At 45.5% G+C, this 25,783-nt stretch overlaps 1 protein-coding gene across 5 annotated transcripts in view; it reads right to left on the minus strand.

Moving 5' to 3' along the window:
* XPO1 (exportin 1) overlaps window positions 1–25,783 on the minus strand; it is a 555,220-nt gene that overhangs the window by 261,965 nt on the left and 267,472 nt on the right. For all 5 annotated transcript variants that reach the window (XM_033936440.1, XM_033936441.1, XM_033936437.1 and 2 more), the window contains 2 exons: window positions 16,351–16,507; window positions 14,882–15,045 (listed from right to left, as the gene is read on the minus strand). In XM_033936440.1, coding sequence (XP_033792331.1) covers window positions 14,882–15,045; window positions 16,351–16,507 — 321 coding nt within the window. The remainder of the gene's footprint in view (window positions 1–14,881; window positions 15,046–16,350; window positions 16,508–25,783) is intronic.

The following is a 25,783-nucleotide window of genomic DNA, read 5'->3' on the forward strand; positions in this document are numbered from 1 at the left end:
TGGGTCTGCAGGTTCACCCTTACTTAGACGATTGGCTGATCAGAGCTCCCTCGTTGGAAGAAGGTCGACACACGGTGGATCAGGTGATACAGGTGCTAGAGGGCCTGGGCTGGATTGTAAATTACAAGAGCAGCAATATGACACCCTTGCAATCTCTAGAATGGATCTGGGTGATCTATTCGACATGGCTGTGGGCCACGCCTATCTTCCAGAGTAATGCAAACGGAAGCTGTGCTCTCAAATGTCTTCCCTTTGGGAGAAGAAGACTTCATCACTGTGGGACTAACTTCAGGTTCTGGGGTCCATGGGGGCCACGTTGGGCATGTCTCCCTGGACAAGAGCGCACATGCAACCTCTTCAGCATGCCTTACTCTCACGCTGGACTCCACAACGGGATGCGTTATAGACCAGGCTTTCCTGGACTCTAAAGGCTCAAGTCAGCATGGATTAGTGGCTTCTTCTGCAGTCTCTCTGCAGATTGCCTCTAGGGTAGTGGCAATGCCGGATGCCAGCCTTCGAAGCTAGGAAATGGTCGATCAACTGGTTGGAGCTGAGAGCCAGTTGTCTGACTCTGGTGAGATTACGGAAGACTCTGGAGGGCCAGGTGGTCCAGGTCTTCTCAGAAAATTCAATGGCAGTAGCCTATGTCAATTACTAGGAAGGGACCAAGAGCACCACTCTGGCTCAAGAAGCCCACCTCATTTTTCTATGGATGGAATGTCACCTCCAAGTGCTCACAGCGGCGCAGGTGGTAGGAGTCAACAACGTTCGATCAGATTTCCCCAGCAGAGAGATGTTGGATCCAGGAGAGTGGGAGCTGTCCTCAGCAACATTCCAGACAATAGTGCGGTGCTGGGAGCAGTCCCGCTTTGACCTCATGGCCACAGCAGGGAACAAAAAAGCAGCTCGTTTCTTCAGTCAAAGATCAGAGTCAAGAAGCAAGGGGCTTTACACCCTAGTGCAGCAGTGGCCTTCGGATATCTTTCCACCATGACCCACGATTGGCTGAGTACATTAGCATATCTTAACTCATTTAGGCTGCATCATTCTGGTGGCACCAGATTGGAATCGCAGACCACAATACGCAATCTAATGCCCTTCTGGACCTTCTTACTCAAGGCCCAGTCTGCATGAAGGACCTGACTCGCTTTGCTCTTACGGCAAGACTCTTGAGAGCACAGCCTTAGAACATAAGGATTATTCAAGTGTGATCATTGCCACTCTTCTCAAATCTAAAAAGTCATCTACTGCACAGTTCTTCAACCGCCGTCCGCGGACCGGTGCCGGTCCGCAAACAAAATCTTCCCGGTCCGCGAAGGATTCGGTCCCCTCCGCAACGAAAGGCCAGCGTCAGCTGACTTGCAACTTCCTGTTGCAGTTGCTGTGCCAGGACTCCTGCCTTCCACCGCGTTTGCCTCCTGCCTTGTCTCCGCACCTCCAGACCAGCAGCGGCAGCTCTGTATGCTTTTAACTTCGGCAGAGAGCTGCCCCTAATCAATAGTTTAGCGCGGTTTCATAAGGCAGCCTCGGGGCCTTTGCTAGGTCGGCCCACATCGCATCATCGAAGCGGGCTGGCTATCAAAGGCCCCGAGGCTGCCTCATGAAACCGCGCTAAACTATTGATTAGGGGCAGCTCTGTGCCGAAGTTAGAAGTACACAGAGCTGCCACTGTTGGTCTGGACTCTTGGGTCGCTGAAGGAGGGCAAAGAGCAGCTGTCCTGGAGGTTTCCCTTCTTCTCGCCTTTGCAGATCCCTTTTTTTTTTTTTTTTCCTTCAAACGGCAACGGGCCCCAGCATCGAAATCAATCAAGTAAGTTCCACTGTTTCTTGCAAGCGGTTCTGCTCAGCCAAAGCTTCCCCTCTGACATGAGCCACCCTCAGGGGAAAGAAAGTGACCCACAAAAGTGAGGGGAAGGGGGGCAGATGATGGAAGTTGGGGGGGGGGGAGAGAGAGAAAAGGGGACAGATGATGGAATGGAGGAGATGAGAGAGAGAGAGAAGGGGACAAATGATGGAAGTGAGAAGGGAGAGAGAGCAGAAGGCAGATGGATGTCAGTTGAGAGGGGAGAGTAGATGCTGAATGGAAGTGGGGAAAGAACACATACTGGATGGAAGGAGGAGATAAATAAAGGGGAAGAAAATAGTAAGATAATGGAGGGGTGAGGGAAAGGGGTGACAAACTGTGCATAGACACAGTGAAAAGAGGGAAACGGGACTAAATAGTAAGAAAGAATTTAATTTAGATGGAGGCAGAAAATAGAGAAGGAAGACCAGAGAAGAAAAGGGAAGAGAGAGCAGAGAATGATATCAGATCTGAGTGGAGGAAATGAGAAGAGAGAGATGCTAAAAACCACAGGGGGGAGGGAAGGATAGAGATGCCAGACCATGAGGGGAACAGAAGGAAGATGATGGATGCCAGACCAAATTGGGGGGGGGGGGGGCAGGAGGAGAGATGGCAGGGAAAGACAGACAGTGAATGGAAGGGGCAGATGCTGGACTGAAGAGACAGAGAAGATTATCATGCTGCTGTACCGGGCCATGGTACGCCCTCACCTGGAGTACTGCGTCCAGCACTAGTCACCGTACATGAAGAAGGAAACAGTACTACTCGAAAGGGTCCACAGAAGAGCGACTAAAATGGTTAAGGGGCTGGAGGAGTTGCCGTACAGCGAAAGATTAGAGAAACTGGGCCTCTTCTCCCTTGAGCAGAGGAGATTGAGAGGGGACATGATAGAAACATTCAAGGTACTGAAGGGAATAGACTTAGTAGCTAAGGACAGGTTGTTCACCTTCTGCAAGGCAGGGAGAATGAGAGGGCACTCTTTAAAGTTGAAAGGGGATAGATTCCGTACAAACGTAAGGAAGTTCTGTGGTAGAAAGCTGGAACGCATTCCAGAGGCTGTTATAGGGGAAAACACCCTCCAAGGATTCAAGACAAAGTTAGACAAGTTCCTGCTGAACCAGAACGTGCGCTGATAGGGCTAGTCTCCGTTAGGGTGCTGGTCTTAGACCAGAGGGCTGCCGCGTGAGCGGACTGCTGGTCATGATGGACCTCTGGTCTGACCCAGCAGTGGCAATTCTTATGTTCTTATGTTCTTAGGGCAGACACTGGATGGAAGAGAGTGAAAAGGCAATGAAAGCAGAAACCAGAGACGACAAAAGGTAGAAAAAAATAATTTTATTTCTATCTTGTGATTCAAATATATCAGATTTGAAATATGTATCTTGCTAGACATAATTGGGGAGTGCAAAGCCCAGGCAGTGCTTCTTTAGCTTCCAGCTGGCTTAGGGCTCTCTCTGACCAGGGGGCAGTTGCCCTAGTTCCACTCCCCTAACACCATTCCTGTCATGTGTGACTGTGGTATTCTGTTACTTGATATTTGTGTAGCATTCTGTAATAATTTGGCTTATTCAGTTTTCTTGATAGTAGAGGGGATATATGTGAAGGGGAGGGGAGACAGGGGTTTTGTTGATCTTTACCCTGTATTATTTGTATTTATAAAATGACAATTGTATAGAATATTGTTTCTTTTTATACTTTAATAAAATATGTTCAATATAAAATTATAACTATTTGAGGCTTGTGCGGATGGGATCAGATGGTTTGTGGGACCGAGCTCGCGGGGACGGGGCGGCGATAGTTTTTAAAAAAAAATTTCAGTCCTAGTAGTTTGCCGGTCCATGAAATAATTATTTTATTTCCGCCGGTCCATAGGTGTAAAAAGGTTGAAGAACACTGACCTACTGTGTCTGCTTATGCTAAGGCATGGAAGACTTTCCAGCATTGGTGCGTTCAGGAAAAGATGGAGCCTTTTTCAGCTCCGATAACAATGATTCTTGCCTTTCTTCAGGCTGGTCTTGATAAAAAAGCCTTACTGTGGTGACCCCTCAGGTCTAAGTGGCTGGGATCTCTTGCTTTAGAACCTGGGATTGTCATTCCTCTTTGGTGTCTCATCCTGATGTCACTTGATTTTTGAAGGGAGCTCCTTCATGTCAGACCGTCAGTTAAGTTGCCGTTTCCTTCCTGGGACCACAACCTGGTGTTTTCTAGCCCTATCCAAGGCTCCTTTTGAGGCCCTTTGAGAGGTTTCTGTCTTGGACTTGACGGTCAAAACAGTGTTTCTGGTTGCTGTTACTTCAGCTCAGCGTGTCTCAGAAATCCAAGCTCTTTCTTGTAGAGAACAGTTTCTCCGCATATCAGAGACTAGTGTTTCCCTGAGGATGGCTCCTTCCTTTTTTCCGAAGTTGGTTTCAACTTTCCATGTCAATCAGGAAGTGTGTTTATCTAGTTTTCAACCTACTGGTTCCAAGACACAAGATCATCTTCTGAAGAAACTTGATGTGTGCAGAGTGCTTCTTCCCTATCTGGAGGTCACAAATTAGTTTTGCATCTCTGACCAACTCTTTGTGTTGACTCATTCTGTTAAGTGGGGCGCTACCATTTCCAAGGCCATGATTTCCAGATGGATTTGTAGGGCCATTTTGTCAGTCTTCATTCATTCTGGGAAACAATCTCCCATGTCTGTCAAGGCACATTAAACACAAAGTGTGGCTTCTTCTTTGACCAAAGTTAGAGCTGTCTCCTCTGAGATCTGCAGGGTGGCAAATGTGGTCCTCACTCCATATGTTTGCCAATTTTTACAGAGTAGATGGGGCGGTGAGACTGGACTCTGCTTTTGATGCCTCGTTTTTGAGGGCTGGTGCAGTCAGCCCATCCTTACTTTATGGGGGCTACATTTGTATGTACCAGCAGTCTAGAATGTCTCATCTATTGTACTCGAAATGGAGATTATATACTTAACCAAGCAAGCTCTTTTCCAGCAGATAGGTGAGACCATCTAGACTCCTACTGTTACTGCGCCTGCCTACTGTCTCATTCTGTTTATGCTTCACCAAGTGATTTCTTGGATGCACGTCAGCCCTTAGGGGCAGGGAAGAATTCTAACTATGTATTGCCTTTTTTCAATAGGAGTAGTTCAGTGCTCTTTTGAGGCATTTGTTGGCTGTTTACGGTTGCTATTTTACATAAAAACATAAGAATTGTCAAACTGGGAATGACCGAAGGTCCATCAAGCCCAGTATCTTGTTTCCAGTAATGGCTAACCCAGGTTCCAAGCACCTAGCTAGATCTCAAGTAGCAATACAGATTATATCCTACTTATCTTAGGAATAAGCAGTGGATTTCCCCAAGCCATCTCAATAATGGCCTAAGGACTTCTCTTGTAGGAAATTATCCAAATCATTTTTAAACTCCACTAAGCTAACTGATTTCACCAAATTCTCTGGCAACGAATTCCAGAATCTAATTACACGCTGTATGAAGAAATATTCTCTCCGGTTTATTTTAAATCTACTACTTAATACCTTCATCGTACTACCTTAGTCATAGTGTTTTTGGAAAGAGTGAACAAGCAATTCACATCTACCCTTTCCACTCTACTCAGTATTTTATAGACCTCTATCATATCACCTCTGAGCTGTCTCTTCTCCAAACTGAAGAGCCCTAGTCGCTTTAGCCTTTCCTCATAGGGAAGTCATCTTTCACAATGAAAGCTATACCACAAACACAAACTATCCTACTGATCATCTTGCTCCTAACCAACTGGAAGGCTGCAGCAAACAACATCTCCCCAATACCAACTACAAACAGAATTCATCACCCAGCCAGGAGAACCATTACAGATAGAAACATAAACTCCCAGATCTGCATACATCAAATCACCACACACCCCAACATGGAGAAGACCAACAAACCCTTCCAGGACTAAACCACACCCCCAACCAAGAGCACTTGTCTACCCAAAAGCAACAAATAGTGTGCAAACAGAATACACCACACTAACATGTGCCTACATAAAAATCAGAGCTCTAGGCCCAAAGACAGAACACATAAAAGACTGGATAAAAACCGAAAATCTAGACTGCCTCTTCCTCACTGAAACCTGGCTAACCTCAGACTCGGACCCCAGGATAACAGAAGTTTGCCTGAAGGGATACAAGATAACAGTGGTCTGCAGGGAACAAAAAAAGAGAAGGAGGTTTAGCCATCTTAGTCAGAAACTCCCTAAACTTAAACATACTAGACAAAACATCCACCCCATACATGGATCTACTAGCCTGCCAACTTTCAAGCACCAAACTAAAAGGATCCATAACCTGCTTGCTCTGCTACATAACACCAGGGAATTGGAACACAGCAAGACCAGAATTCGAAGATTTTATATACCGAAACTCACTAATGGCAATTTACAACCTAATCCTAGGAGATCTAAACCTCCATCTTGAAGACCATAAATCTAAGCAAGTAGAAACCCTATCTTACCTCAAAGCCTTAACCTACAAGATCTTAGACCCACAAACCACACACGAGACCAACTAGATATTGCAGCCTTCATGTCCCAACAGCCCATTCTACCAGAGATTCAAACCTCAAACGGAAAATGGTCCAGATCCATCTGTTCAGACCATTACAATATCAAGTGGGCCAAAGTCAAAACCAAACCAAAATCCCAAAGCTTAACCTACAAATCACGTACATATATCGACCCCTTCCAAATTCTGGAATAAAATAGACGCTACAATCCAAGAATGTGACCCCAAAGACTTTCTCACATTGGTGCAATATAAGTACAACTACCCTAGATAAGCTAGCCCCAATACAAACAAAAACCAGAATCAGCAGACAATCAGACAAATGGTTCAACAATGAACTACTCCTACTCAAAAGACAATGCACACTAGAAAGAAAATAGAGAAAAGGTAACCAAGAACACACATGAGCAGCATGGAAAATACTAAACCAACTATAAAAACTAAAAGAAAAAAGAAAGACATACTACAAAAACCAAATAGGCATAGAAGCCCAGGACACAAAAAAATTATTCCAATTACTAAAAGAAATCACAGACACCAAACCCTACCTAGCCAAAAACGACAAACCTCCCCCTTCAGCCACCCTTTTAGCTGAATACTTGAAAAACAAAATTACAACTACCAGAACAAACTTCACAAGAACCCCAACCCACCTAGAAGAGATCACAATGCCCCCCACAGAAAAAGAATCAACTGCAGCAATAGAACTTGGTCCCACTTTTCCACAATACAATGGTCCGACCTTAACAAACTCTAAAAAAAATACAGCCACGCATTTTGCGACCTCAACCAATGCCTCCATATCTATTAAAATCCTCCAGCCTAAAATTCCGCACTCTCCTCATGCAATGGATACAAATCATGCTCACAGATGGCCTTTTCCCACAAGACCTCTCCGAAATCGTCACCCCAATCTTCAAAGACCCAAAAGGAGCAACAGATCAACCATCCCATAGCTTCAATTCCACTATATGTCAAGCTAATGGAAGGCCTCGTAGCTAAACTCCTCACCAATTACCTAGAAAACCCACAATTTGCTCCACCCTGCACAGTCTGGATTCAGAATCAACTTCAGTACTGAGACACTACTAGGCTCCCTTCTGGACACAGCTAGACAACATCTCAGCAAAGGCAAAAAAATGCTGATTATACAACTAGATCTCACCGCAGCATTTGACCTGGTAGACCACGACATCCTGCTACAAATACTAGATACAATAGGAATCACAGGCAAAGTACACACATGGTTTCAAGGATTCCTACAATCCAGGACCTACAGATTAAAGAAAAACCAAAGAAAAATCAGAACCATGGTCCAATCCCTGTGGCGTGCCCCAAGGATCGCCATTATCCCCAACACTCTTCAATCTCTACATTACATCCCTCGGCACCTGCCTAGACAAAATAGGCTTAACCTCCTATAGCCTATGCAGATGACATCACCATTCTCCTTCCTTTTGATCAGCCAACGCCCACCATGACAGACACACTACACAGAACTCTAGAAACAGTGGCAACATGGATGAAAGACCATGTACACAGACAAAACAAAATTCACATGCCTCGAAAACAATAAATCCCCAACCATAACAAACCTAATAATAAACTCAATCACATACTCCATTCAACCCACTTTAAAACTTCTGGGAATGACGATAGACAGATGCTGCACCATGCAACCACAAATCAACAAAACAATACAGAAATCATTCGTGGTCAAGAGAAACCTAAGGCAAGTTCGAAAATTCTTCAACAGAAAACAATTCCAACTCATGGTCCAGTCCCTAGTCCTAGGTCTCCTCGACTACTACAAAATCCTCTATCTCCCCTGACCCGCAACAATGATTAAACAACTAAAAACAGTACAAAACACAGCCCTGAGACTAATGTATTCACTAAGAAAACACGACCACATCACCGAGGCATACCTCAACTCACACTGGCTCCCAATTCAAGCAAGAATACTATTTAAATTCTACTGTCTATTATTTAAATCCATAAATGGTGACAGCTCAGCCTACTTGAACAACTGCCTAATCCAAACTACCACAACCAGACACAGGAGAACCCAGACACCATTCACATACCCTCCAATCAGAGACATCAAATGGAAAAAAACTGTACGAAGGCCTTCTAGCCACACAGGCAGCAAAACTAGACCACCAACTCTCCAATCTACTAATCGCAACCCCAGACTACAAAACTTCCAGAAAAGAAATAAAAACCCTGCTATTCAAGAAATCCATGAAGACTAACACCAAATGAAACATTTCAATCCTCTGAAGCAACCTGCTTTACTCTGTAACACCTTTGGACATGTCCAGAAATCCTTTTCTGTAATCCGCCTTGAACCGCAAGGTAATGGTGGAATAAAAATCACTAATGTAATGTAATCCCATTCCTTTTATCATTTTTGTCACCTTCTCTGTACCTTTTCTAATTCCGCTATATCTTTTTTGATATGGCGACCAGAACTGCATACAGTATTGAGGTGCAGCCATACCATAGTGATACATGGGCATTATAACATTTTCATTCCTTTCCTGATAATTCTTAACATTTTATTTGATTTATTAACAGCCGCCACACATTGAGCTGAGGGTTTCAATATATCCTCAAAAATGACACTTAGATCCTTTTCTTGGGAAGTGACTCCTAACACAGAACCCAACATCACATAGCTATATTTTATTTATTTATTATTTTAAAAATGTATATACCATTTAAACCTAAACGGTTTACATATCATTACATACTTAATTCTGTAAGACAAATAAAATCAAAGAAACATTAACATAAAATCATCAGAAAATCATGTAAAGTGCCCATCAAAAGAACAATCGCAAAGATCAGTTCCTAGAAAAATGCATTAACAAATAACTGCGTTTTAATAGTTTTCTGAAATTACCCATGTCATAATATTTTCGTAATTGACCAACAGTGAGTTCCACAGTTTGACCCCCGCACAGCAAAAGACCATTTTACTGGTCTCAGCATATTTTGGATTAGCAGTTCGGATTCCTTTTTCCCACATGCATCACTTTGCACTTGCTCACATCAAACGTCATGTGTCATTTGGACGCCCAGTCTTCCAGTCTCACAAGATCCTTTTGCAATTTTTCACAATCCTCTTGCGATTTAAGAACTTTGAACAACTTTGTGTCATCAGCATATTATGTTTTGAACAGAACACTTGTTTTTTTCCTTACCATGGGCAGTGTTCTCCCTAGTGCCTTTCAGCCGGGCGCCCCGCCCGGCTAGATTAGGTGAGCGCCCGGCTGTCATCTTGGCTGCAAATTCGCCTCCGTCTGACTTTTTTTTTTTTTTTTTAAGCGCCAGAAAAAGGGTTTTCAGCTTTACTTTTTTAAACAATTTTCCTACTGCTGGTCGATTTTTATAGTCGCAGTTGGAGGCAGGGGCTGCAGGCTCATTATGACCCAGTGCACAAACAGGAAGAACCCCGACGTCGTGTTTACTTTTGTTCTGCAGCTTATCGTACAAGACGCTCCTGCACAAAGCGAAACCAATCGGAAAGAGGAGAGGCGGAAGCTCGCCGCTGCGTGCTTCAGTAACTGCTGCTGGCTAACGGAGGGAGAAGGTACCTAAGAGAAATGAAGTAGGTCCGAGAAATAGATTCGCTACAGGCTAAGGCGGGAGATAGGGCATGGAGGAAAGCTTACAACTTGGTGTTCTTGCTTGCTTCGGGTCTTCCTCGCTGCCGGGTCCTGCCTACTTTCTGTTTCCATGAAGGCAGGACCCAGCAGCGAGGAAGGCCCGAAGCAAGGAAGAGCTCCAAGTTGAAGGCCCAAAGCAAGGAAGAGCTCCAAGTTGTAAGCTTACCTCCGTCGCTGACCTATCTCCTGTCTTAGCCTGTAGCGAATTTGCCGACCGAGGCGGGGGTGGGGAGAAGTGATGGGGGGAGAGAAATGCTGTTACTGCTGCACCCAATTAGGGGGGAGAGAAATGCTGCTGCTGCACCCAATGGGGGGGGGGAGGAAGACCAGGGAAAGAAGAGGAGAGGAAAGAGATGCCAAGACCATAGGAGGGAGGGAAAAGAAAGGGGATACCAGCCTATGGGGGGGGGGGTAGAAGGAGATAGATGCCAGACCAGGGGAAAGGAAGGAAGGAGGGAGAGAAAGGAAGGAGATGCAAGATAATGGAGGGGGTAGGGGAGAGGAGTGAGATGCCAGGGCATGGGGGAGGGGAGGGAAGGGAAACTAAGGAGACAAATGCCAGACCAGAGGGAAAGGAAAGAAAGGTTCCAGAGCAAGGAAGCAGAGGGAGACATTGGAGAGGAGAGAGATTCCAGGGCATGAGGGGAGGGATGGGAAGAGAAATGATGCTGCAACATCCAATTGGGGAGGGGGGGGGAGAGGAAGAGAAGTGCTGCTGCACACAATTGGGGAGAGAGAGGGGAGAAGGAAGACCAGGGAAGGGAGAGGAGCGAAAAGAGATGCCAAGACCATAGGAGGGAGGGAAAGGAAAGGAGCTACCAGACCATGGAGGGGGGAGAGATGTCAGGGCATATGGGGGGAGGGGGAGGAGACAGATGCCAGACCAGATGAAAGGAAGGAAGGAGAGAAAGGAAGGAGAAGAGATACCAGATAATGGAGTGGAAGGGGGAGATGGAAGGAGAGGAGAGAGATGCCAGGGCATGGGGGGAGAGAAGGGGATAGAGGTGCCAGAGCATAGGGGAAGTGGTGGAGACAAAAAAAATGGAGAGGGGGTGAAGCTGAATTGGAGAGAAAGGGCACAGGAGTACAAAGGCACAAAGTACAAAGGTCACAGAGTACAAAGGAGAGAAAGGGCAAAGGATATACAGTTTATTGAAGGGACATAGAAAGAGGGAAGATGCCATATGGAACAGAGAGAGGGCGGACACTGGATGAAAAGGGCAGAGAGGGTGGACAGTGAATGCAAGGGGGAGAGAGAGAGAGGGCAGAGGCTGGGTGGAAGGGGCAAAGAGAGAGGACAGATGTTGCATGGAAGGGAACGAGGACAAACGCTAAATAGAAAGAAGAGAGTGAAGAGAAGATGATTAAAGCAGAAACGACAAAAGGTGGAAAAAAAATTTTGTTGTTGTTTTACGTAGAAGCAAGTAGTATTGTAACTGTATTGATTAAAGTTTATCAATAGAAAATGGAAATAAGGCAGTTTTTTGGGAACTAAACCCCTTTCCTCATGTCAGGACAGGATACCATAACAGCAGTATACTGTACTGTCTTGAAGAAAGATTTGGCCTCTGAAAGCTAATTACTACTAATTGAAAAATGGATTAGTCCAATAAAATGGTATTTTCTTATTTCTCTCTTCCCTGTTTTATTTATATTTGTTAATTTGTAAAGTGGTGATTGTTATGTAGCAGTTTTTTCAAATTTACATCTACTGTCTTTATATTTTGCACAGTATTAGGGTACGTGTCACTGTTTCTGTGGTGTTGCATTGTATGCATAGTGTGGTTTATTGGCGTTTCAGTTTAACTTTTGTCTACATATTTCTATTTTTAGTTTGTGATTATTCCATATTAGGCAAGGGTGTATCTCTGTTCTGTGTGTATGAAAAGGACATGGCTTTCTGTTAGCAACGACTGTACAGGATCAATTGACTGTGCAGGATCTGGCTTGTTTAGTTTTACAATGCATGTGTTGGTGTTCTAGTGCTCACTGCAGTGTTTAAGATGCTGCCTTTTCCTAGGTGCACCCTTGTTGTGTAACTCATGGATTATTACTAAAAATAACTTTTTTTATATAGAGGAGGGGGTTATTAAAAAATGATCAGCACTGGCTGTCATATATACTAGGTACGCCACTGGATTTAATGACCCTATGCTAACTTTACTGTTGATGTAGGTGTTGTCGTCCCCTCCACACACTATAATGAATTAAATTAAGCTGTATTAACATCAAACAGCTTTCAAATGACATTATAAGCAAATAAAAATAAAATATTTTTAATACATTGCTAATTATTACCTGCATTTTTACCTAAGCTGTTTTGCCTAGCTCTCACTTTGATTTTTATCTGCTACTTTTTTATTTTGCTGTAGTGCGATCACACAGGTCTCCTTCAAGGCTCAGTAACACCTCTCCATAAATTATGTGGAAGAGGTTTGGAAGTGGGGATCGCATCTATTTCATATCCTCAGTGAGACCTCAGGAAGGAATATAGTGATCAAAATATTATTAGAGGTGCTGTAGAGATGTTTCTTGTATGACTGGATGAGCTATATTTATCTTTTTTTTTTAGTTGTTTAAATTCATGCAGAAATAAATGGCTAGATTGAACCTAATGATTTCATTAACGCATTTCCCTTTTTTAAACCTCTATACCAGCGGTCTCAAACACGCGGCCGTGGGCCACATGCGGCCCCCCAGGGACTATTTTGCGGCCCGCGATCTGTCCTTGCCTAAAGCAGGGGTCCCCAATCTGCTTCCCTTCCCCACTGCCCTCCCCCAAGCCACCACAATCAGGGAACAGGTCAGCGCCCGAGGTCTTAGCTCTCCCTACATATCTTCCCCAGCTCGGAGCCGACCAATTCTTGCCACCTGACGTTCAATTCTAATGTCGGGGAGGAAGTTCTGGGCCAGCCAATTGCTGCCTGGTTGGCCCGGAAGTTCCTCCCCGACGTTAGGCTTGACATCGGGTGGCGTGAATTGGTTGGCCCGCGCTGGAGAAGATATGCAGGGAGAGTTAAGACCTCGGCACTGGCCTGTTCCCTGATTGTGGCGGCGGCAGCTTGTTCCCCGATTGCGGTGGTGGCTGCCTGTTCCCCGATTGTAGCGGCGGCAGCTTGTTCTCCGATTGCAGCAGTGGCGGCCTGTTACCTGATTGCGGCGGCCTGTTCCCCAATGGTGGTGGCATGGGGGAGGGCAGGGAGAAGTAAAGAAAGAAAGGGGGGACAGAGAGACAGAAATGGGCCCCATTTGATCGTGATTGGCGTGTGTTTGTTATCTTTTATGCAGTTTGCTTTATACCTTAACCACCATGGACCCCTGAGGAAGGCGTGTTATCCGAAACACGGACCGTGTCGGGTCCCTTGGTTGGCTATAAGGTTGTATATGTTACTGCATTTACTAATAAACAACGCCTGCGTCTTGTACATTATCTGCAGTCTGTCGTTGTTTTCAAAAATATAAAGTCACCAGACAACAAAGGTAGGGAAAATGATTTTATTTTCAATGTAGTGATTGAAATGTGTCAGTTTTGAGAAAGGAAAGATATTAAACTTTAAATGTGAGGGCTGCAGAAAAAATAGGGTACTTGGAGGGCTGCAGAAAAAATAATTAATGACAATTTTGCATAAGGTAAAACTCTTTATAGTTTATAAATCTTTCCTTTAATTGTTAAAGGAAATATTTATAAACTATAAAGAGTTTTACCTTATGCAAAGTTGTAATTTCTTTAATAAGACATTAACTATTTTTTCTGTGGCCCTCCAAGTACCTACAAATCCAAAATGTGGCCCCACTAAGGGTTTGAGTTTGAGACCACTGCTCTATACCATTTGAAAGAGGGCAAATATCTAATTATTCACTTCTAGAATTGGATACTTCTTAAATTTAGTAAAAATATTCTGGCACAAGTGTCAAACCTTAAAAAAAGGAAGCAATAGTGAACATTGGAAAATAATAATTAATAAAAATAGTACACATTTAGGGCTTCTTTTACAAAGGTGCGCTAGTGTTTTTAGCGCACACACCGGATTAGCGTATGCTATCTGAAAAACTACCGCCTGCTTAAGAGGAGGCGGTAGCGGCTACATGCGCGGCAATTTAGCGCACGCTATTCCGCGCATTAAGGTGCTAACGCATCTTTGTAAAAGGAGCCCTCAATTTTCCCCACCATCAGATTTCCCTGTCTCGCCCACCCCACCCAGCTACTTTTCATGCCACCCGGCTGGAAAATATTTCTGGGGAGAACACTGATGGGTGTCCCTTGGTGGCGTGCTGCTTGTGGAGCTAATGAGCCCAGTGAAATACAGGAGACAAAGAGAAAATCTGGAGTGGATTCCTTCTGCACAGGCACGCGGCATAGGAACATAATCCAGATGTCTAAATTAATGTCTCACCTATCTACTGGAAGAGAGCTTACGAGGGTAAGTACATAATCTCTTTTTTATATACTAAATTAAAAATCATTTAGCAACCTCTAAATATTCACCAAAACACTTATAATTTGGCACAATTAAAAGTGACGTGACAGAGAACAAAAATAGACTTGTGGAAGTCATGTCCCATAAACTTGAGTTTTTGGGCCATACTAATACCCAATTAATCCAATATTCTATAAAGTAGGCACCTACATTTCGTTATAGATTAGGCTGTTACCAAGTAATCTGTTACAGAATTGCTGTATAGTTGCCTTTTTAGGATTCACAAAAAAAGCAGTGTAAAAACAGAGCACAATACATAGAACAAAAACCAATGAGAGGAGGAACTATTGAAGATAATCATCCAGCCATCTCTATGAAATACTGGCTGCTCAGGTATATTTCAAAACATTTACTTACCTGCTGTGGCTGAAGGTCACAAATGATAGTGTTAATGTTATTCAGAATTTCATCTATAAATGGCATCACCTCTCCCACTTGAACCTGAACAAAATGTCTGCGGCATTTCTGAGCTATTTTTATGAATGTATCACAAGCCATGTCTTGAACACCATCGTGTGTTTCTAAAAAAAATAAAATATTAATAAGTTTTACACTTCATAGAAAATAAGAATGCTATTAATGTGCTGTAGTTACAAACCATATGAAAAGCAATTCAGAGAAAAAGAAGGGTTACAGTTCTACACACACACATGCATATATCTATATAATAAAATGGTAAGAGTGCATGTGCAATCTTACCACGTTTCCCTGATCCTTGATCTGTCGGGCTGTGGCGGCTAGAGTGCACATGCACTACACCAGGACGCCTTCGGTTCCGCGATGGCAGGGATGGCGGAAACGTTAGAGAGGCGGCTGTCGGTTTCAGGTGCGTGCGGCGGTACAGAGCGGCGGCTGCCAGGAGGAGGGTTTCACGGAGCGGCGCTGGCTGCCAGGAGGAGGGCTTTGAGGTGAGGCAGCTGTCTGCTTCAGGCTTGCGAGGCGGCTGTCGGCGCCTGCAGGCCACAGCGGCTCGAAGCGGCTGTCGGCAGAGGGCAGACGCGAGAGGAGATAAGGGTGCTGCTGAACAGGGGAAGAGTTACTGGACAGGGGGGGCAGAAAAAGGAAGGGAGGCGTACTGCTGGACAGGGGGAGCAGGAAAGAGGTGTTGATGGACAGGGGAAGAGGTGCTGATGGACCGGGGGGGGGGGAGAAAAAGGAAGGGAGGCCTACTGCTAGACAGGTGGAGCAGGAAAGAGGTGCTGCTGGACAGGGGAAGAGGTGCTGATGACAGGGGGGGGCAGAAAAAGAAAGAGAGGCATACTGCTGGACAGGGGGAGCAGGAAAGAGGTGTTGATGGACAGGGGGGAGAAAAAGGAAGGGAGGCCTACTGCTGGACAGGGGGAGCAGGAAAGAGGTGCTGATGGACAGGGGTGCGGGGGGGGGAAGGAAGGGATGCCTACTGCTGGACAGTGAGAGCAGGAAAGAGGTGATGATGGATAGGGAGGAGGTAAAACAAAAAGGAGAAGGTCTGCTGCTAGATAAGGGGAGCAGTGAATGGGTGGTGGTGGACACAGGGGAGGTAAAAGGAAGGGAGAATGGCAAGGGGTGGTGGTGGACAGCCAAGGAAAAAGAAAGAAAGACAGAAATACAGAAAGCGGCTAAGGAGAGAGAGAGAGAGAAAGAAATAAAGACAGACACACACACATATGTATTCTAGCACCCATTAATGTAACGGGCTATAGGACTAGTATATATATATATATATATATATATATATATATATATATATATAAACACATATATATGAATAAGCTATATTTACCATGCATGAACTCAAACAGCTTGTTGACTACTGTCACATATATATATGAATAAGCTATATTTACCATGCATGAACTCAAACAGCTTGTTGACTACTGTCTTCAAAAACTTCCAGTGAGCTCTCAAAAACCTTGGGTATTGACCTACAATATACATGATATTTGAAGCAATAATTGCTTTATTATCTTTTCCTCGTTTTTGTTCACAGAGTCCCAAAAGATCCTGCAAGACAAAGAAATGGCATTTTGCTCACAATTGCTACTTCACTTTAGCAAAGTTTGTATGTAAAAAGAAAGATTTATGTAGATGATCATTCTTACATTCGAAAAAAAAAAAAAAAAAAAATTGATACCGTGTGTTATACAACCTAGGTAGGACCTTTAAAAAAAAAAAAAGAGGGGGCTTCCAATACGTTCATAACAAAAATCAGGAATAAACCATGCAAGTTAGACAAAATATGAAAATTCTTAAGTCTGTCTTGGCACACATTTGTGTTAAGGCTCATGCTATAACTTAAGTCAACATGACTCACTGACCAAAAAAGTAATCATGTACTTTCAAAAGTAATTGCTCTTAACTGATAAAATTTCCTTTCTTGTAGTCCTGCTAGATGAGTGGGTTACGTCCTCTTACCTCATGGGTAAGCAGTGCCTCTAACGCCTTGGGTAGGCTGTGACAAACCTACTGCAGACCTGAGGTTTATCACAGGAAAATATAGGAAAACATATAAACCCCGGTGCAGAAGGGCAGACCATGTCAGAGCCCATGACAGTAATTTAGCTGACTACCCTATGAGCAGTGAAGATAAGACTGAGCAAAATAGGAAAGGTTTGCCTTACCTAAGGTAGTGCCAAAGCAAAGCAGGAGATCTCTGCCCTACTATTATCCAGTTCCTGTAAGGCAGAAAACCGACAGTTTTCTCTCAGAGAAACATCCCAGGCTGAGGAAGGAAAGCCCTTCCCCCCCCCCACTGAAGCCAAGGGTGTGTGGTTTTTTCCCTCAGCTTAAAGTGAGGCTCTGCAGTAGTGCTGCCCAATTCACGATTCGAATCGGTTCACCGATTCACTTCGGATGAATCGATTCGAATCAATTAAAAAAACAAACCCAAAACAAACGGCCTCCTGATTCGCTAACTGACCCTCCTCCCCGAAAGCAGGAGCGACAGCGCTGCCTCTTGCTGGCCGGCTGCTGCCACACCTGCATTAGAGGGCGAGGGTCAGTCAGGAAGTGCTGGTGTCCGGCTACCCCACCGGCCTCCTGCTGGAATCCAGCTTCCCCCTTGGCCTCCCACGCATCCAGGTACGTTAGATAGATTGTGAGCCCACCGGGACAGATAGGGAAAATGCTTGAGTACCTGATTGTAAAAACCGCTTAGATAACCTTGATAGGTGGTATATAAAATCCTAATAAAAACTTGAAAAAACTTGAAACATTTACCTAATATCAGCAGCCTGCAGAAAAGATCGCTGGTGCTAGCGATCTTTGAAAGCTGCCATAGGCCTTCGGAGCTGTTTCCTGCCTCTGACATCAGAGGAGGGGTGGGACCGCGGCAGAGGAAACAGCTCCGAAGACCTATGGAAGCTTGCAAAGATCGCTAACACCGGCAATCTTCTCTGCAGGCTGATGATATTAGGTAAATGGATGCGTGGGAGGCTAGGGGGAACACCCAGGCCTTACCGGGGGGGGGGGGGAGAGGGTGCGCAGTCCTTCGGGGGGGTACAGACCTTCAAGGACGGTGGCACAGGCCTTCAGGAGGGACAGGCAGTCCTTCAGGGGTGGGAGACAGGCCTTCATCAAAGGGGGGGACAGACCTTCAGAGGTGGGGTGCAGGCCATTGGGGGATGCAGGCCTTCAAGGGGGACAGACCTTCAGGGGAGGGTGCCCTGGTGTAGAAGTACACGGAGGGAGGGAGGGAGGGAAGGGGGGGGTTTCAAAGAGACGTGCATATGCCGGACTTTGGGGGGGGGGGAAGAAATAATGGGTCTTAAAACAGCGGAGAGGAAGAGAGATAGTGGACAATGGGATTTAGGGAGGAAAGGGAGAGAAGTTGGACACAAGGGATGGTGTGGAGGAGGGTATAGAGATACTGGATATGAGGGTAGTTGGGAAAAGAAAGGGAGAGATGGTGGACCCTGGAGTGGTGGGGAAGGAAGGAGAGATGCTGGATGAAAGGGTAGTTGAGTAAAGGTGGATCTGTGGTTGGAGACGAAAAAAAAAGGATGCCAGACCTCCAGGGGAGGGAAGGGAAATGGAAGGAGAGGACAGAGATAGAAGATAGATGGTTAGCATGGAGAAAGAAGAAAGAAGGAGACCCTGGCAAGCAAGTTATCAGAAGACAACCAGAGCCTGGGACCAACAAGATTTGAATAATGACCAGACAACAAAAGGTAGAAAAAATAATTTTTTTCTTCTGTTTTGTGATTATAATATGTATGGGGAATTTACACAGGGGAATTGCGAAGATCTACAACATGACATAACCAGGCTCGAGGAATTGGCATCAACATGCCAGATGTGTGGATAAGTGTAAAGTGACGCATGTCGGTAACAAAATCTCATGCACGAATACAGGATGTCCGGGGCGGTACTTGGAGAGACCTCCCAGGAAAGGGACTTGGGAGTTCTGATCGACAAGTCGATGAAGCCATCCACGCAATGTGCGGCAGCAAAAAGGGCAAACAGAATGCTAGGAATGATAAAGAAGGAGATCATGAACAGATCAGAGAAGGTTATCATGCTGCTGTACCGGTCTATGGTGCGCCCTCACCTGGAATACTGCGTCCAGCACTGGTTGCCGTACATGAAGAAGGACATAGTACTACTCGAAAGGGTCCAGAGAAGAGCGACTAAGATGGTTAAGAGGTTGGAGGAGCTACCGTACAGCGAAAGATTAGAGAAACTGGGCCTCTTCTCCCACCAACAGAGGAGATTGAGAGGGGACATGATCGAAACATTCAAGGTACTGAAGGGGATATACTTAGTAGATAAGGACAGGTTGTTCACCCTCTCCAAGGTAGGGAGAACGAGAGGGCACTTTCTAAAAGTTGAAAGGGGATATGTACAAACGTAAGGAAGTTCTTCTTCACCCAGAGAGTGGTAGAAAGCTGGAACGCTCTTCCGGAGGCTGTTATAGGGGAAAACACCCTCCAGGGATTCAAGACAAAGTTAGACAAGTTCCCGCTGAACAAGAACGTGCGCTGATAGGGCTAGTCTTGGTTAGGTTGCTGGTCTTTGACCAGAGGGCCGCCGCATGAGCGGACTGCTGGGCATGATGGACCACTGGTCTGACCCAGCAGCGGCAATTCTTATGATCTTATTATCTTAAATGTGTATCCTGCCAGAGCTGGTGTTAGACCGCAAACGTAAGCTAGGATTTAACAGAGAGAGGAAAAGTCTTGTTTGTTTATACCACAGCGCCAGTGTGGTTAGCAGAAGGCAAAGGGGGTGAAGAGGCTATAAAATAAACCCACCAGGATGTTTTTTAAAAAAACACCCAATTGGGCAGGAAAATCAAATCGAAAAATTTATTCAATAGGCTGAATCGAATCAAATTTTTTTTCCTGCAGAGAGCAGAGGAGAGGAGGACGGGAGGAGAGACAGGAAGCTCAGAACGGGATTGAGTTTACTCCAGACCAGGCAGGCAGCCCTGAATTGGAAATAAGAGATGAGCAAGGAGAAGGAAACCTTCCTTCAGGAGTCTGTTCCTCGGAGCTGAGTGAGGATATGATATGGGAAGACAGCAATGCTACAGCTGAAGTTTAGCCCAAGCAAATGGAATTGGCTTGAAACTAACATGAGTCTATTGGATGTTTTCCATGGCTGTTTTTTTTTTTCCTCTGGTAAGCAGATTGTGTTGGCTACCAGAGAGAGTAATTTTGGACTGTAAAGTTTTCTGCATTTTTCCTCTATGCTTTAAGCAAAGGGACAGTATCCTTCATAGTACAAAACAGTGACTAAATTAAACCAAACGCTGAGCAGGAAACTCAGCCTGCTGTATTCCTCTGACTCACTGTTCACAGAGGACAACAGCTGTTCACTGTTACTATAGCAGCCTGTTAAATGCATTTAGCCTGCATGCTTCTCAGAAATGATTGAGAATCTCTGAGTGTAAAACTGCTATGTTTTCTCTGAATGATATAAAGCTGTCTGTGTGGCTTGCTAAGGAACATGCTTCCCAGAAGTATAATTGATTCTGTCTCTTTCTCTTGGCTACCTGTACCAGCAGCCCAGAAGTGCTGGTCTTTAATCACTGTCATAAACTCCCATCCTGCAGCTTAGGAATAGGGAGCTGCTTATTTCAGCTGCTGTAAAACAGTGAAACTTTAGGATTGTATTCTATTCCTGCATAAAGTATGCTTAGCCTTAGACTCTGGTGAAGAGGACTGAATATAATGTGCCTAATAAAGTACAGATTGGCAATTGAGTTAAAGTTTGTTTTGAGGAACCTTTTCTTCTGGTTATATTTTCATGCTCACATTGAAACCTGTGATGGACTATGATTTTGAGGCCAATGGCCAAATAAAGTTTATATTTCTTCATTAAGGCCATTCTGATTAAATGTTATTCTTTGAAAGAGCAATTCTAGGCTGTTGCCTAGGGGTAAAAATCCTGAGAGGCTCCCCTAGTTCCAGTGGTACCCCATCAGATTGGAGCAACGTGTTACTACCTGACTGCCCGTTATGCTCTTTGGGGGCACAGGTGTGACAAGGCGATGAAGGACACTCAGCCTACAACCTCAGGTAGGCGGTACCAGGAGGGTGACACATACACCTCCTTGTGCCTTCTTGTAGGTTTCAACTTTTTCTACTTCAGTCTCATGCTTTTTTTCTTTTGAACCTCATCCAATTGAATGAAGCAGTAGTATAAGGCAGCTACTTGTGCCTTCTTCTAGGTTTCAAATGATTCCACGTCAGTCTCATTGCTTTTTTTCTTTTGAAGTCCTCTCCAATTTTATCCCCTACCTGTCTGTCAAGCTATCGATTATAGACCCCCTTTCTCATTGATAAAAGGAAAGACAGGAGTCCATCTTTGAACCATCCCCACCTTTTCCTCAGTCTTGGGAACTAACATTTATGCTAATGCCCCCTGACTTAAATTTAACCTCTTCATTCAATCTCTAGCTATGCTCTACTACTCCCTATTCACCAGCATGGCCACTGCCTCATTCTTGCTACTTCTCCAACTGCTCAACCTCTAATTTCTCCATGCCTATCTAACCTCATAACTTTTATGCTTAATTATCCTCCCCTCAGTCTCAGTTAATCATTAACATCACATTTTGGAATCTTTAACTTGCTCTTCACGGGCCTCCCTTTCAATCTGTTCAAAATTCTATTGCATCTTCTGCCAGCATCATGTCCTGGAGGAAAAGTCCATAGTCTGTTATTGAGAAATGCATGGGGCAAGGAACTGCTTGCCCTAGATCGGTAGCATGGAATGTTGCTACTCCTTGGGTTTTGGCAAGGTACTAGTGACCTGGATTGGCCACCATGAGAACGGGCTACTGGGCTTGGACCATTGGTCTGACCTAGTAAGGCTATTCTTATGTTCTTACATAACCCTCTCCTCAAGTTACTTCACTGGTTCCCTATCTGTTTCTGTATACATTTCAAATTTCTCTTACTGATTTGCAAATTCATTCGACAGCTCCTTAGTAATTTACTTGTCTGTACTTTTCTCCTCCACTGCCAAGTCAATTCCTTTCATCCTGCTGCCACCACTACCATAATCTTGGTGAAGGTGTGCGGTGCCGTAGCTAGCCCAAAGGGAAGCACATAAAACTGATAATGCTCTCCCAAAATCTCAAAATGAAGGAAACGCTGATGGGAGGCCCAAATGGGAACATGCAGACAGGCCTCCGTAAGATCAAGAGAAGTCAGAAATTCCCCAGGCTGGACAGCAAGAATTACGGATTACAGGGTTTCCATATGAAAAGACGGAACCCAGAGTGCTATGTTGACCCATTTTGAGACCCAAAAAGACCCCTCTTTCTTGGGCACCATGAAGTAAATGGAGTACCTGCTGGTGCGAATCTCCTGAGGATGCACTGAGATCACTGCTTTGAGGTCCAGCAACTTGAGCAGTGTCTGCCAAAAAGCCCTCCTCTTCCAAATTGCCTGACAAGGAGAAGAGAGGAAACGATCTGGCAAAGGTTGTGAAAATCCAAAGCATAACTGTTCCGAATCACCTCCAGGACCCACTGATCCATTGTGATCTCGGCCCATCCCTAGTAAAACTCCTGCAACTGGGCTCCACTGGAAGCGGGGGAAGGACCCGCAATGAGTCAATGGGCTGGATGGGCAGCGGAGCCACCTCTGGAGGAGTTGTGACTCCCCCCAACGGGCTCCCTGAATGGACTGCATGCGTTAGAAGAAATGTCCTCTGGAAGGAAGAGATGTTGCACCCCGACCAGGGTGGTACCTATGAAACTAACTCAAACGTCCCCCAGGCAGAACCACCACGCAAAGCCTGGCAAGGTCAGTCCTCTGGTAACTGAGGCACCTTACAGTCATTCAAGATCTGAACCAGCTTATCTAACTCCTCCCTGAAAATAAAGGGGCCCCCGAAAGGGAAACTTACTGAGCTGCATCCACCAACCAACCCCGAAGCCACAGGGTACGGCGGGTCACTACACCAATAGCCATGGACTTGGATGAGGCACTCAACAGATTATACATGGCATTAGAGAGAAAAGAAGCTCCCAGCTCAATCTTAACCACTTCCAGATCCACTAAGGAAAAGTCAACCGACTCGTGTCTAGAACTCTCTCAGACCACCAGAAACAAGCCTGGGCTACCAGACCACCACAAATCACTGCCTGGACAGCCACATCAAAACTTCGTTTAAGCAGAACCTCCATTTTATGGTCTTGAGGGTCTGTCAGGGTCGAGGCACCTTCCACCGGTACGGTATGTCTGCGCGCAAAAGCAAAAATCACTGCATCAACCACAGGAGACTTAAAAGGTATTTCTATCCCCTTCAGAAATGGAGTAGACTCTGGCCATGGACTGCGTCAAGCGAAAAGGCACATCCAGAACTTTCCACTGAGTGTGCACTATATCCCGAATATCCTTAGAGGTATCCAGTCAGCATCAGAAGAGGGTCCACAGCCCGGGGGGGGGGGGGGAGGGGAGGGGAAGGTCCTTAGCTTCCTCTTCAAAGTGTAAAACCAAAGACATTTGAAGAATAAGCTCCTGCAATTCTTTCCGATGAAAAATGTGCACAACCGACGCATCCTCGCCAACTGGCTCCTCTAAAACATCTCCATCTATAACCTCAGGCCCCCCTAATGGATCTGGAAGGACCTCCCAAAGATCCAAGTCCACATCCGTAGAAAATGGATCAGACAGAGAACCCTCGCCCCAAGATACCCATGGCTGCTTGGACGACGGCTAAAGGGGCTGGTAGAGGTAGCCATAGCAGGCAATTGAACGGGGGCAACCATTGGAGGGAACACCCCCTCCGTCCCAAGTAACCCAGAGACCCCTGGAACCTTGCACATGGCTAACACAAAATAAGGGTAAAAAAAATCCCCGGTGGCAATCCAGAAACCACAGCAGGATCGGAAAACACATTTAAGACCTGTTCCTGTCATTTCGAGACAGGAGGAAGGCCACCTGAGGCCATGAGCAAAAATGGACATGCTTCCTGTCAAAACTGAGGGAAGGGCTATCGACAAACTGTCACTTGAAATACTCAGCACTGATGCCAAATGCTACCACATCGCAATAGATAAACCACCAGCTGCTGCGGTAATGGAATCCCCAGTCTCCCCAGTGGTAAGGGAATCCCCAGTCTCCCCAGCGGTCTGCAACACCGAATCTGTCAGACTGTCGGCAAAAGAGGAAACCCCGGGGTGGGTGGCAGGAGAAGCCAGATCGCCCCCATTGTCTCCCGCTGATGAGCAGTGCACGCGCGAAGAAGGGGGGGGGGGGGTCTGAAATGCAGACACCTGAAGCCAGGACCCTTCAAGGTGGCTGGAACATTTCATGCATCCACTGCTCAGTGCCCATATAAAACGCGCTTGTGCTGCTTTTTTTGAAGCACTCAATGAATTCACCAAAAACCCATGCACAACGCTGTACAAAACGGCAGCCTCAGAAACACTGTATGCTCCTTTTATTTCTTGTGCCTTTTTTTTTTTTTTTTTTTACTTCTCACAGCTCACCAGCTGTATCAAGAGAGCAGACCCCCACTGGCACTCTAAATTGTAGTCTGTGCCAGGCGTACAGTTAAGGCTCCTCTAAATTCAGAAAACCTGGGGAGGTGGGGGAAGGGACTCGAACCTTCTGAGTGTGGTACCCCCGAGAGGGTGCCCAAAGCTCTGTCCAGACAGAAAAAAGGACAGGAAAGATTCACTAAATCAGATCCAATAGGCCCAATAAACCTCAGCACAGACTTCAAAAGCTTACCCACTCCACCTGCTAGAGACTGAGAAGACTTATTGTAATAGGGACTAGTGCTGCCCGATTCACTGACTCACTTTGGTGAATCGATTTGTTTCCTGAACAAAACAAAACCAGAATCACCGATTCAGTGAGCCTCGAGTGTCCTCCGGGTCTCCTAAAGCAGCAATAGCAAACAAGCTGCTTCTGGCTTGCTTGCAAGGGTCTTCCCTCTGTCGCATCACTGATGATGCGGCAGAGGGAAGCCTTGGCGGGTAGGCCATGTGCAGTCTGTTTATCACTGCTAATTTAGGAGGCCCAAGAATTACCGGGGGGGGGGGAATGGGGGGAATGAGTGTCAAACAGGAAGTGCTGCACAGGGGGATAGGAGAGATGAAAAACTTCTGTACAAGGGGATGGGAGGAATGGAATTCTCTTTTCATCCGCCGAATCAGCATCAAATCTCGTAGCGGTATCGGTAGCAATTCTCCCACACTGCCTGCCACTGACCTGGAAGTCTCTCCGTAGTAGCCTTGGAGTACAGGGAAGTAGAGAAAGGAAATCTGATGGCACAGGGGGAGGGAAGAGATAAGGAAGAAAATCTAATGGCATAGGGAGAGGGGAGGGAGACATGCATGGTGAGCAGAGAAGATGAAATTGCAAATAATGGAGGGGAGGAAGGGAGAGATGGTGCATGAAGGGGGATAGAGAGATTTGATACAGGGTACAAGGAAGGGAGAGAGAGAGGTGTTGGACCTGGGGCAGATGAGAGGGAGAGAGAGATACACAGTAGGTGGAAGGTGAGGAGGAGGGGGGAAATGTTGGATCCAGGAGCAGAATGAAGTGATGGAGATGCGCCTGGAAATGGGAGTGAAGGAAGAGAGTAAGAGAAATGCAGGGAAGAGATAGGGAGATGTCAGGCTACGAGGGTAGAGAGGAGATGCTGGGTTTTAAGGGTGGATGAAGGAAGATGCTGAGAATGGTAGAACCCAGAGAAGGATGAGAGTAGCAAGGAAACAGGTAAGAGGATAGCTATAACAGAGGGTAGAAATATGGTAATGGAGGTATATTGAAGATGAAAGGGAATGGAGGGCTGAGGAAGGAATGAGATGGG

This window comes from Geotrypetes seraphini, chromosome 3 (genome assembly GCF_902459505.1).
Source record: "Geotrypetes seraphini chromosome 3, aGeoSer1.1, whole genome shotgun sequence".
Lineage (NCBI taxonomy): Eukaryota > Metazoa > Chordata > Amphibia > Gymnophiona > Dermophiidae > Geotrypetes > Geotrypetes seraphini.